This window comes from Mustelus asterias, chromosome 11 (genome assembly GCF_964213995.1).
Source record: "Mustelus asterias chromosome 11, sMusAst1.hap1.1, whole genome shotgun sequence".
Classification (NCBI taxonomy): domain Eukaryota; kingdom Metazoa; phylum Chordata; class Chondrichthyes; order Carcharhiniformes; family Triakidae; genus Mustelus; species Mustelus asterias.
The window spans coordinates 29,203,084-29,216,178 of NC_135811.1; the positions used below are offsets into that span (position 1 = coordinate 29,203,084).

General features: G+C 41.8%; 1 protein-coding gene across 8 annotated transcripts in view; it reads right to left on the minus strand.

The window, feature by feature from the left end:
* The window catches only part of ate1 (arginyltransferase 1), a 250,584-nt gene extending 245,180 nt beyond the window's left edge, over window positions 1–5,404 (minus strand). For 4 of the 8 annotated variants that reach the window (XM_078223355.1, XM_078223357.1, XM_078223358.1 and 1 more), the window contains exon 1: window positions 4,456–4,597. In XM_078223355.1, the coding sequence (XP_078079481.1) occupies window positions 4,456–4,558 (103 nt within the window). In that variant the 5' untranslated portion in view covers window positions 4,559–4,597. Of the gene's footprint in view, window positions 1–4,455; window positions 4,600–5,170 lie in introns of those variants that run through there. The other 4 variants (XM_078223360.1, XM_078223361.1, XM_078223359.1 and 1 more) reach the window with 4 other exon arrangements.
* Between the last annotated feature and the right edge of the window lie 7,691 nt (window positions 5,405–13,095).

The window sequence follows — 13,095 nt, forward strand, 5'->3', positions numbered from 1 at the left end:
AGCAAAGGGAGTCTAACTGGGAAAGAGAAGAAAAGAGTGACAGACAGAAATAAATACCATGACCTTGCCAAAGGAACCAATACTTTATATTTGACTTTATTGAAAAATCCTGACACACAAAAAACAATTATCCAAAATTGACCCAAGGAATTGAGGAAAACTATCGCATTCATACAACTGCCAAGCGGAGAGCTTGGACAATGTTTCTCAAAGTAGGATCTTTCCAGGGGTCTGCAGAATAATGTAGATGGATTCTGTTTCCAACAAGACACCGGGGAGCAAACACTGGGCTGGTATTGAGGCCAAAATAGTGCAGGAAATGAACACGGAATGGGGTTTGTGGGACTGAGAATCTTGTGTGAGGAGATGGATGGCTCCAGATACACAGAATGATAATGCATGGCTGGGAAAGGATTTTTTTTGTACTTTCATGGGATCTAGCCATTACTGGCAAGGACAGCATTTGCTGTTCACCCTTAACTGCCCTTGAACTGAGTGGTTAGACCATTTCAAAGGGCAGTTAAAAGTAAACAACATTGCTGTGAGTCTACAGGCATACGTAAGTCAGACCAGATAAGGACAGATACTTCCCTAAAGAATTAAAATGGGTTTTTACGACAATGATGATTTCATAATCACCATTACTGATACTAGCTTTTAATTCCAGATTTAATTGAAGTTAAACTCTACCAGATGCCACAGTGGAACGAATCTGTGTCCTAGGTTACCAGACCAATGACATTAAAAGAATGTCACCCCTTAGCTAAGAGCCACCATATTATGCTGCAACCTTTGAATTATTGTGCACAAAGCTGGCCTAGATTTTATAATACCTAGGCTCTGGTAATAATTGACAAATACACCACTTCTGTGTTGCTTTCAATTTCAGATAACACAAAGTCAATGGAGTAATGGAAATACAAGTATCAGGAAACAAATTCTTGAGGGAGGAATAATTTGGGGGTGGGTTACGGTTGAGTGCAATTGAAATGCCAAACAAATTTTCATAGTTCAGCCCAATTGTATATATGTGCCTTGACATTTAACTAGCAATTTAAAAAAACAATTTATAATTTATGTCAGAAGGTCTGGTATGTAATAAATGGCATGAATACTCTTTCCTCCCCAGCTCACCCTCAAAGTGCATTTCTTACAGTTCTGCTTTATCAAGATTTAAACGTTCTTGTTTTATTGATATTTAAGATAGGGTTTTTATGTTCATTTACAGAAAAGCATTATCCTGCCTCCAAACATGCTTAAAATCCAACAGCAGCCACAGGCATTCAACTTAATTTGGGAAATAAACATTTCCGTTCTATCAGCTTGTTTATTTATGCAGCTAAAATTGCAGTGATGGCCAGGCCCTTACAATTTCTAATGTAGCTCTGCATTCAGTTACACTGAGCTAGAATTGGAAACTTTTGTGCTTGTTATACCTAATTTTCTCATACATGTCACCTTTAACCGGGTGCTCCGGTTTCCTCCCACAGTAAATGTGCAGGGATATGGGGGTAGGGCCTGGGTGGGATTGTGGTCGGTGCAGACTCGATGGGCCAAATGGCCTGTTTCTGCACTGTAGGGGTTCTATGTTAACATGTTCATTCAGGTACAATATTGAATCCCAAGTACATGAGATGTTTCTCTGCCAGTATAAACGCTAGAAAAAGAAATACCCATTCCAAAAGAGCAACATTGGTACTTTATGCAAATGTATTTTGTGGACATGAATGTTTTTTTGGGACACCAATTATTTGATGCAAGCAATTCCTTTTACAACTGATTGAAGGTTGAAAGTTCGAACAATTGCCAAACTATGTCCACTGACTGAAACAGTATAACTATATCTATACAGCCCAAACTTCCTAAAGTAATTCCAAGGTGTTTAATGAAAGTAGCCGACTGCCAATGTGTTTTGGAACACTCCAAGCCAATGGTTGCTTCTGCATTTATATATTGCACAATGATTTGGGAAAAATCACAAGTGAGTTGGCACTACTGTTTTGTAGCCAGATCCATAAGAGCATAAAGATGAATCCTGGGTGAAGTGTGCATAAGGCAGGTTATCAGGAGAACAACAATTCACAAAAAACAAAAAGATTAACGATTTAAACTTCATCTTGTGTTCTGCATTTACTGAAACTATTAATCATTACCAAAGTAACAAAAAGTAGATTATATTCATATGCTGATATTTAAGTTGCAGAGATCTCAAGGATTTCAGGTTAGGGTGTGCAGCACAAAACGCACTGGACAAAATGATGCAATTTATGTATAATTACAATTTTTAAACTAACAGTTCCCTTTTTAATTTCTCAATTAATGCAAAAGTGAATTCTCATCTGCTTTGCTGACATTGCATCTGAAAACTATTGTAAACGCAGTGCATTCAGTCAGCACATGGGGATTTCCTATGCATAATTTGCAACAGTGAACATCCTTGTTCACAGGCAGCCTCTCAGTTCTCAAAACTTCTTCTAATAGTTGCTGCTGCAAAATCACCAGAAGATGCTCAAATACAGGGGACCCAACCTTTAGGAGGGTAAATGCAATGCAGTACCCACCACTTATAGAGTCATAAAGGTTTACAGCATGGAAACAGGCCCTTCGGCCCAACGTGTCCATGCCACCCTTTTTTTTAAACCCCTAAGCTAATCCAAATTGCCCACATTTGGCCCATATCCCTCCATACCCATCTTACCCATGTAACTATCTAAACATTTTTTTAAATGTCCATACTTAAAACAGACAGTTAATTATGTTTGCCAAAACTTGCATTAACATCAATCTCAAATTTGCCAGTTAGAACATCTTCACTGCTCTATTTATTTCAGGTATAAACAATTGTGTTTACTTAATCGTTCACACCTTGAAGTAGGTGTATGCTGTTTTAATCTACAATGTTCTTGAAGTTTATAAATTGAATGTTTTTTGCCAAAATAATGAAGAGTATCGAATTATCAACATGATTAATATTGCAGTTTCCATTAATAACAAAGGTTCGGTCTGCTATTCATATAAAACTGATCAAGTTCATCAAGGGTAGAACTAAGGCAATGGAGTTAGTGTTAATGCTAAAGTTTGCAATCCAAAGATTGCATGTACTTGTGGTTCAATTAATGACCGCTTTAGGATAATAAGTCTACCAACAATTCTGACAATCATTAATTTGAACATTGCGGAGTTTTAACTTCCAACATTATCCAAAGCGACATCAAGAAGAAGCCAACTTTTCTTTATAATGTTATACCTTCTATTGCAGGGAAATTGTTCACACAAACATGTCTGCTATGAGTAGTGGGTGCTGTCTCTGCAAACCACAGGAAAATGTTACATGATCAGACAACACAGGCTCAATTCTCCAGGAATATGTTCAACCAGAGTTGGAAACCCTATTATCTACTGAGCATGGAAAGACAAGAATTGAGATAGCATCCTCCAACAATTAATAAGTTGAATCTGGTCTGAATAGATGTTGCACTCCCTACCATATATATATTATCTCATACCCCAGATTAAAAGTTATGAAATAGGATAGGTAAATCGACCAGAGAATACCATTTGAGTTCTAATAATAAACAGGATATATGTCTGAGCCATGCTGGAATCAGAGTCCTCTCCTTCAAATCTTCGGAGTCCCAGGTTTGGGGAGGGCGGGGAGGCTGTAAACCTGAAGCTATCCCACTCCTAGAGGACTCCTGTGATTTTCTTAATTATTATTCGATTCTCAAAGTTACAAAGCCAATGCTCAGTGGACTGGGCAAACACAAATCAGGTAGCCCAGTTCATCAAGCAAACCAGCCTCCCATCATTGACTCTGTCTATACTTCCCGCTGCCTCGGAAAAGCAGTTGGCATTATCGAGGACCCCATGCACTCCGGACATACTCTCTTCCACCAGGAAAAAGATCAGCTCCCAATCAACTCAAGAGCAGCTTCTTCCCTGCTGCCATCAAACTTTTTGAATTGATCCTACCATATGTTAAGTTGATCTTTCTCCGCATCCTAGCTGTGACTGTAACACTATATTCTGCACTCGCTCCTTTCCTTTGCCCCTATCTACTCTATGAATGGTGTGTTTTGTCTGTCTAGCGCACAAGAAACAATACTTTTCACTGTATCCCAATACATGTGACAATAATAAATCAAATCAAAAAACCCATTCCTAAACGCAAAAAATCAAAACCCAAAGCAAAATTCAAAATCCAATTCATGGTGCCCATAAATTGAGAGAGAAAGCAAAATCCAAGCTGACAAGATAAGACAGTGCATTGCATCCCATCATGGACTTGATCTCAGCCGAAGCGCCGAGAAGCGATTCTGGAGGAAACGGTCTGGACGAAACAGTGGGCCTGGTCCATCCTCTCTGCATAAACAAACCCCCCCCAAACCTATTGAATAACATCCCGGTGGGTCTATCAGGTTTGGGGAGGGTCGGGGGAGGGGAGAATACTCTCACCGTTGGAGTAGTTGCTGGACGTCCCCTTGCAGTAGCCGCATTTGTAACCGTCGTCCTCGGTGAAATACTCGAGGATGGTGACAGCGCTGCCCTGGGCGGCCATGATTCCTCCCAACAGCTGTTGCCGGGACCACGGCGCGCGCCCGTCCCGGGGTAAAAGGCGTGAGTGCCCGCGTGCGAGTCCGGGGACGCGCTCGCGCTTTTGCGTCCACCCGCAGCTGTCCCGTGGACGCGCACGACTGAGCGTGCATCCGCAACTATCCCTGGGACGCGCACGACTCAGCGTGCACCTGCGCTGCTGCTGCAGGTGTGAATGAGGGAGAAGCGGGCGGGCGGGCGCCATTGTTTGCCCTGTGCCCCCCGCCCAGGGGAGGAGCCGCTGCTGCTGCTGCTGCTGCTGCTGGCAGCTCGCTTGTTGGGATTTAATTATATATTAGATATGTGTAGCACCTCACTCCACATCCTGGAGAAGAATCGGGTGCACAAATGGTGTCTTGATAATAATAGGGGGAGGGGGGGTGTAAAATAAAACAGCAGCCCGGCTATTAAACTCCTCGATGTGGAGAAAGGAGATTTCTCAGCGGCACACCAGGTTTAAATCTCCATATCTTGTGATTGGGGAGACACAAACAAACAGAGGCCTGGCTTCACCATGAAGCCTGGGCCTAGATTACTGACTGCCGCCGCGATGGGACACCATCGCGTTCGCACTTACCGGTGGACACTTTACCATCGTCCGAGCCGCAGTATCCGCAGCGATACCCGGACTTTAAACCTTTATATTCCACCGTGGAATACATCTATAATGTGGTTCTTGTTCGGCCCGGCTCAGTCCAGCGGCTGTGTGCTTTGTGTTTACACATTTCCAACCAGGCTTTAACGGATTTTTTTTTTAAACCCAGGCGGTAACACCGAGTCACATGCCAACTGGAGCAACCGACTCAGCGACAGCTTCTTCCCTGCTGCTATCAGACTGTTGAATGGACCTACCCTCATTAAGTTGTTCTTTCTCTACACCCTAACTATGACTGTAACACCCTCTCCTTTCCATCGCCCCTATGTACTCTATGAACGGTATGCTGTGCCTGTATAACACACAATAGACAATACTTTTCACTGTATACATGTGACAATAAATCAAATCAGTGATGTTCATTTGCACTTCTTGATCTGCTTCTTTGGCACTCAAAGTACAATATAAAAAGTCAGATATGTGGCTGAGGGATGCAAAAAGAGGGTACATGTGTTGACTTAACTGGCGCAAATTTGACAAGTTACCCGTTCACCTTTTGCTAAATATTTTGAGGTCTGAGCAGTTTTGATTTTCCTCTTGTATCCTGATGCAAGCATCACGATTGTGTTGTTTTGTGTCTTCTCGATTAGATGTTTAGTCAGGTTCATCAAGCCTATGATGGAATGCAATGCACGGTTTTTATCTCGTCAGCTTGCATCTTGTTTGTCTCTCAGTTTATGGGGATCATGAATTGGATTTTGTTTTTGGAGCAAACAAGCACTGCAGATGTGGGCAACTTTAATTGCCACGGTGGTTAGCACTGCTGCCTCACAGTGCCAGGGATCCAGTTCAATTGCAGCCTTGGGTGACTGTCCGTGCAGAGTTTGCACATTCTCTCCCTTTGTGGGTTTTCTCCAGGTGCTCCAGTTTTCTGCCACAGTCCAAAGATGTGCAGGTTAGGTAGATTAGTCATGCTAAATTGACACTTTGCGTCAGGGAGATTAGGATAAATACTTGGGGTTACGGGGATACGGCCGAGGTGGGGATTCTTGTCGGTGCAGGCTGAATGGGCCAAATGGCCTCCTTCACTGTCTTACTATCGGGTGAGAAATAGGGGGTCAGCAAGGAGTTAAAAGAAAAAATTATACTTCGGCAGAATGAACTTTATGAATCTATGTAGGGGTTTCCTACATAGAAACCACAATTATCACATTGAATATTCTAAATCAAATAGTAAAGCTGCTATTAGGACAGCAGGTGTAGGGTCATGATTTAAAATAAATGATTCTCTTCTATGTGACAAGGTCAAAGAAAAGTACAGAACAGGAACAGACCATTCAACCCTCCAAGCCTGTGCCGATCATGATGCCCCAAGTTTTAAAAAAAACTTTCTGCCCTTACTCGGTCTGTATCCCTCTATTTTCTCCCTATTCATGTACACATCCAGGTGTCTTTTAAATGTTGCTAATGTGCCTGCTTCCACCACATTCTCTTGGCAACGCGTTCCAATCACCCACCACTCTGCGTGAAAAACTTCCTCTGGACATCTCCCTTAAACTTCCCCCCTCTTACCTTCAACCTGTGTCCCCCTTGTAATTGACTCTTTCCCCCCCCTTGGAAACAGCCTCTGACTATCCATGCTGTCTATGCCTCTCAATTTTTTAGACCTCTATCAGATCTCCCCTCAGCCTCCGTCTTTCCAGTGAAAACAATCCTAGTTTATTCAACCTGTCTTCATAGTCAACACCCTCGAGACCAGGCAACATCCTGGTGAACCTTCTTTGCATGCTCTCCAAAGCTTCTACGTTCTTCTGATGTGGTGACCAGAACTCCATGCAATACTCCAAACATGGCTGAACCAAGGTTTTTTATAGCTGCAACATGATTTCCCAATTCCTGTACTCAATGCCCCAGCTGATGAAGGCAAGCATGCCATATGCCTTCTTAATCACCTTGGCCACCTGTGTTGCCACATTTAGGGAACTGTGGACCTGCATGCCCAGATCTCTCTATGTTAATGTTCCTAAGGGTTCTGTCATTTACAATATAATTCATACCAAAATTTGATCCTCCAAAATGCACCACCGAGCATTTGTCCGGATTAAACTCCATCTGCCATTTCTGTGCCCAAGTCTTCAATCTATCTACATCCTGTTGTATCCTCTGACAATTCTTGGCACCATCAGCAACTCCGCCAATCATGTCATCCGTAAACTTACTAATCAGACCACCCACATTTTCCTCCAGATCATTTACATACTCTACAAACAACAGAGGTCCCAGCACTGATCCCTGCGGAACACTAGCTACATATCTCCATTCTGAAAAACACCCTTCCATCACTACTCTCTGACTTCTATAACCAAGCCAGTTCTGTATCCATCTAGCCAGCCAACCCCAAATCCCATGTGATTTTAGTTTTTGTACCAGTCTGCCATGTGGGACCTTGTCAAACGCCTCACTAAAGTCCATATCAACTACATCTACAGCCCTTCCCTCATCAATTTTCTTTGTCACCTCTTAAAAAACTCAATCAAGTTGGTGAGACATGACCTTCCCCATACAAAACCATGCTGCCTTTCACTAACTAGTTCATTTTCCTCCAAATGTGCATATATCCTATTCCTAGGTATCTTCTCCAAAAACCTCCCCACCACTGATGTCAGGGTCACCGGCCTATAATTTGCTGGATTATCCCTGCTTCCTTTCTTAAACAAGGGAACAATATTTGTTATTCTCCAGTCCTCTGGAACCTCGCCTGTGGTCAAAGAGGATGTGAAGATATCTGTTAAAGCCCCAGCTATTTCTCCCCTAGTAACCTGGGTTAAATCCCATCCAGCTCCAGGGACTTGTCTACCTTAATGCAATTTACTCAACACCTCCTCCTTTGATATATTGACGTCAAGTGACCTTTTATCAAAAGCATCTGTAATCTCAGTCCAATCGCATTAAACATTTTCCCTATGTACTCCTTCTGCTAAAAGTTAAATACAAAGTTCGGATTGTTGTTGATCTAAATGTCAAATATAATGTCTAGCATTTTGCCTTGGTTCTTAACCAGATTAATAACAAATCAATACATTAAAATATGTAAGTGTGAGATTTACAATAACATACAAAATAAAGTGATAGAACGAGGAAAGTTTGGAATAGGGAAGTCATTCTGTTTTGTGAACAGCCAGAGGTCCTGCTCCACATTGGTACCAATGACTTAGGTAAGAAGGGAGCGAGATAGAAAATTAGAAAACAGGACCTCAAAAGTAGCAAGCTTCATTTATTCCTAGTGTGACGTGCAAGTGAATACAAAAATACATTGGATTAATATATGGCTGGAAAGATGATGCAGAAAAGAGGGCTTCAGATTCCTGGGAAACTAGGACAGGCTTCAAGGAAGATGGCACCCGTACAAACTGGATGAGTTGCATCTGAACAGAGCTGGGCCCGAGTTCCTTGCGGGGCATTTTGCTAGTGCTATTGGAAGGGCTTTAAACTAATTCGGTGGGGACGTGGGAACCAGGAAAGAATATTAGAGTGGAATGCCAGGGTGCACAAAATACTGGGAGAGGCAAATAGAATTAGTATAGACAATAGGAAGTTAATCATAGAATCCCTAAAGTGCAGAAGGAGGCCATTCAGCCCATCAAACTGCACTGATTCTCTGACAAAATATCTTCCCCAGGCCCTCTCCCCAACCTATCCTCATAACCCCACATGTTTAACATGGCAAATCCACCTAATCTACATATTTTGGGACTAGGTGGAGTCGGAGTAAGGCAGAAAATAAAGTCTCAATCAGGGTTATTGGGCATGTATATGAATGCACTGAGGATAGTAAATAAGATCGGGGAGTTACAGGTGCAGATTACCACATCAAAATATGATATTGTGGTGATGAGAGAGACCTGGCTCAAGGAAAGGCAGGAATGGGTGTTAAATACTCCTGTGTACAAGGTATTCAGAAAGGATTGGAAATGAAAAGGAGGCAGAGGGGTGGGTATTGGTTAAGGAGAACATTGCATTGCTGGAGAAAGGATGTCCCAGAGGGTTTAAGGACAATTTGGCACAAACTAAAGAACAAAAAAGGTGCAATTACATTGCTTGGTGTAGGCCATAGTAAAATCGCCATAGTCCCAGATGACCATAGGCTGTGACTGGTGGTGATTTAATCTGAGGGTCACCACACCTTAGGCAAGGGGCAAGGTTAAGAAGGCCGGCCTTCATGAATAAGACCGTCAACCAGTGGGAAGGATATAGAGGAACAAATTTGCAGGTTCCTGACAGAAAATACAATCGAGAACCAAGCAGAATACATAAGGTTCAAAAGAGGTGAAAAAGCATATTAGGCGGGCGACTTGAAAAAGGCATTAAATACAGCGCCACACAACAGACCTGTGAGAAAAGTTATAGCTCAGAGTTAAAGGGACATTAGCAAGGTGGATACAAAATTAGCTGTGTAATAGCAACAGCGAGTAACAGTTCATGGATATTTTTCAGGCTGGATAATTTCAAAGCTTGTGGATGATACAAAACCTGGAAGCATTGTGAACTGTTAGGACAATGTGGAACTTCAAAAGGACATAGACAAGTTGGTAGACAGATAGGTAGCAGATGAAGTTCAATGGAGAGAAGTGTGAAGTAATGCATTTCAGTTGGAAGAACAAGGAAAATTCTTAAGGAATCACGTTCTTAAGGGGATGCAAAGGCAGAGGGACCTGGGTGCATATGTGCATAGATCATTGAAGGTGGCAGAGCAGACTGTATCCTGGGCTTTATTAAGAGGGACATGAGTACAAGAACAAGGAGGTTATGCTGAACTTGTGCAAGACACTAGTTAGATCTCAGCTGGAATATTGTGTACAGTTCTGGGATGAGGAACTTCAGTTATGAGGATAGATTGTTCCCACTCGTAAAAGGAGAGAGAATAAGAGGACACAGATTTAAAGCAAAAGAAGCAAATGTGATGCGAGAAGAAAAAACTTTCACACAGCGAGTGAAACACTCGCCTGCAACTGTGATAGAGGTCGGCTCGATCGAAGTATTTAAGTGGGCACTGAATGATTATTTGAATGAGCAAGGGTATGGGGAAATGGCAGGAAGTTGTAATGCTCATTTGGAGAGCCAGTGCAGACACGATGGACCAAATGGCCCCCTTCTGCACCGTAATAACTATGATTCTACAACAGCCTTATTTCTACCTATCAGAATACCAAGCATCTGTATCCCCAAGTCTCCTGTATGCTTGGTGAGAAAATTATGTATTGCAAGGTCAGAGGAGGAACTGATTAGTCTGTTTTCATTTTCCCTTGCAGAGCACAGAGAGCAGCCCATGAATAATCATGGGGAAAAATAACAGCTTCCATGTAGAGGAAAATGAATAATCAGCCAGTGAGCAATAATTGACTAAAGATCAATTGACTACTACATTATTAATCAAATTTATCAATGTACTCAAAAACGCTGATTGTAAAGTGGTGTGCATTGACAAAAATAATGTTACAGAAAATGTTTAAAGTTTCAATACCACAGAGCAAATTTTCAGTTCACAATACCATTTGAAATTGCCAGTAGTTAGCTTTGGGCTAAGTACACATGGCAAAACAATCTGCATGTTTTGAGGAAAGTCGCTATGGATGCAATAAATATTGCACACAGATTTTCATAACATTACAAAATACCAGTTATGAAGAGTTATGGGGCAGCATGGTGGCACAGAGGTTAGCACTGCTGTCTCACAGTGCCTGGGACCCGGGTTCGATTCCCGGCTTGCGTGACTGTGTGGAGTTTGCACATTCTCCCCATGTCTGTGTAGGTTTCCTCTGGGTGCTCTGGTTTCCTCCCACAGTCCAAAGATGTGCAGGTTAGGTGGATTGGCTATGCTAAATTGTCCTTTCGTATCAGGGGGACTAGTTAGGGTAAAAGCATGTTGTTATGGGGATAGACCCTGGGTGGGATTGTGGTCGGTGCAGACTCAATGGGCCGAATGACCTCCTTCTGCACTGTAAAATCCTATGATAAAATTGTGACGATACTGTGCCTTTAAGAAATGTCATATTTCTTGTGCAAGAATTTTTTTTTTAAGCAGTCAGTTCTACGTGTCGGTGTCGCTTTGTCTGTAACTGGTGGCTCGTTGTTATTGCAGCAGCATATTTGATCTTAATTACTGAAGTGTTTGTTTTAATCTGAGTTAATGCTGTTCTTTTGTTTTAGTGTTTTCCCGAGTTTGTTTTAGAAGAGTAGAACTTGATTAGGTCAATTGACAGGACAAATCATGAGACTAGGCAGGGCCAGGCTTACAGAGCAAGCAAGTCAGTTGCTGTTTGGGATTTTGGAGGTTGCTTTCTCTCTTTCTTCTCTTTGGATTTGGAGACTGGGATCTGCCAGGAAATAAGTCCCTTTCTCTGGAGGCTACTATATGGGAGTCAGAAGACAGGTGCGTTTGTGTGTGTGTGTCCAGGAGTTCAAAGGCTGGAAATCAAGCATCCACGTGAGCCAATTACTTTTTTTTTGTGCTAACTTATTCTGAAGAGAGATTTATGTCTGTGGGGATATTGCTTAAATTGGAACTATAGAGATAGCTAGCTTATAGGAGTTATAAGTTTGTCATGTTTAAGTATTTTAATTGGTAAAAGTTATACTAAATCATTGTCATATTTTAACTGTGTTGTTAAATAAAGATTGTTTTAATAAAAGCTTCATACTGTGTCAATCGAATCATAGCTGGTGCAAAACTCCTTATGCCAAAATCAAAAGAAATTTGGGTCTAGGCTAATTTCACAATTTACTTTGGAGTTTCTGATCTGTTTCCTAACAATATTAAGATATACATTACAAAGAATATACCACACAGAAGTATATCAAACGGACAAAAAAAAAGTTAGATGTTTTTCAGATTGTTGGGATGTGGGTATGGGTAATAGATTATCATTTTGTGCCTTCATCTAAAATAGTTAAAACAGAGGTACAAGAACTGTATGCAAGTGTAAAGCAAAAAGAGGATTCTGAATCTGGAAGATTCTGAGAATAAGTGCAGTGGGCAGATAGGTGGCAGTTCAATAAAGAGCAATTTGAATTATATTTTGGAGCTATGAAAGATGAAGTCAAAATTAATCACAATATCTTGAATGAGGGATTCTCATTATGAAGAACTGGAAAAGTGGGATCTTTTCCATTGGAAATCCTTTTCCTAACAAGGTTAAGGAAAAATTAAAACTGGTTTTGAATTCTGAAAACTTTTAACAGGATCAATCATCAAAAGATATTGTCCATCGGATATTGAAAGGAGGCAGTCTCAGGATTAATTCTAGAAGAACAGGATATTTTCCAAGGGGAGTAATGGATTTCAGAATAGTTTTAGAACCTATATTATGGCCCATAGGGCAATGCATTTGGAGTGATGGAGTTATAGATGGGAAATCTGGGTGTACTGTTTCCTAAATGTTCCGTAGAACCTTTTAGTTTTCCTCTCTGTGTTTCTTTGCTGATAGACTGGCTACCTGAGAAAGCCTGCAGCAGACAAGGAGGAGATTTACAGAGGAGGGCTGGTTTACAGGTAAGCACACTGGTTAGCACTGCTGCCTCACAGCACCAGGGGCCTGGGTTCAATTCCTGGCTTGGGTCACTTTCTGTGCGTAGTCTGCACGTTCTCTCGTGTCTGAGTGGGTTTCCTCCGGTGCTCCGGTTTCCTCCCACAGTCCGAAAGATGTGCTGGTTAGGTGCATTGGCCATGATAAATTCTCTGTGTACCTGAACAGGTGCCGGAGTGTGGCGACTAGGGGATTTTCACAGTTACTTCATTGCAGTGTTAATGTAAGCCTACTTGTGACACTAATAAAAGAAAAACATTCCAGCTCCTCTTGACCCACAGCAGTGCTGCAAATGGATCCAGTCCTGTTCATCACCTTTTTACC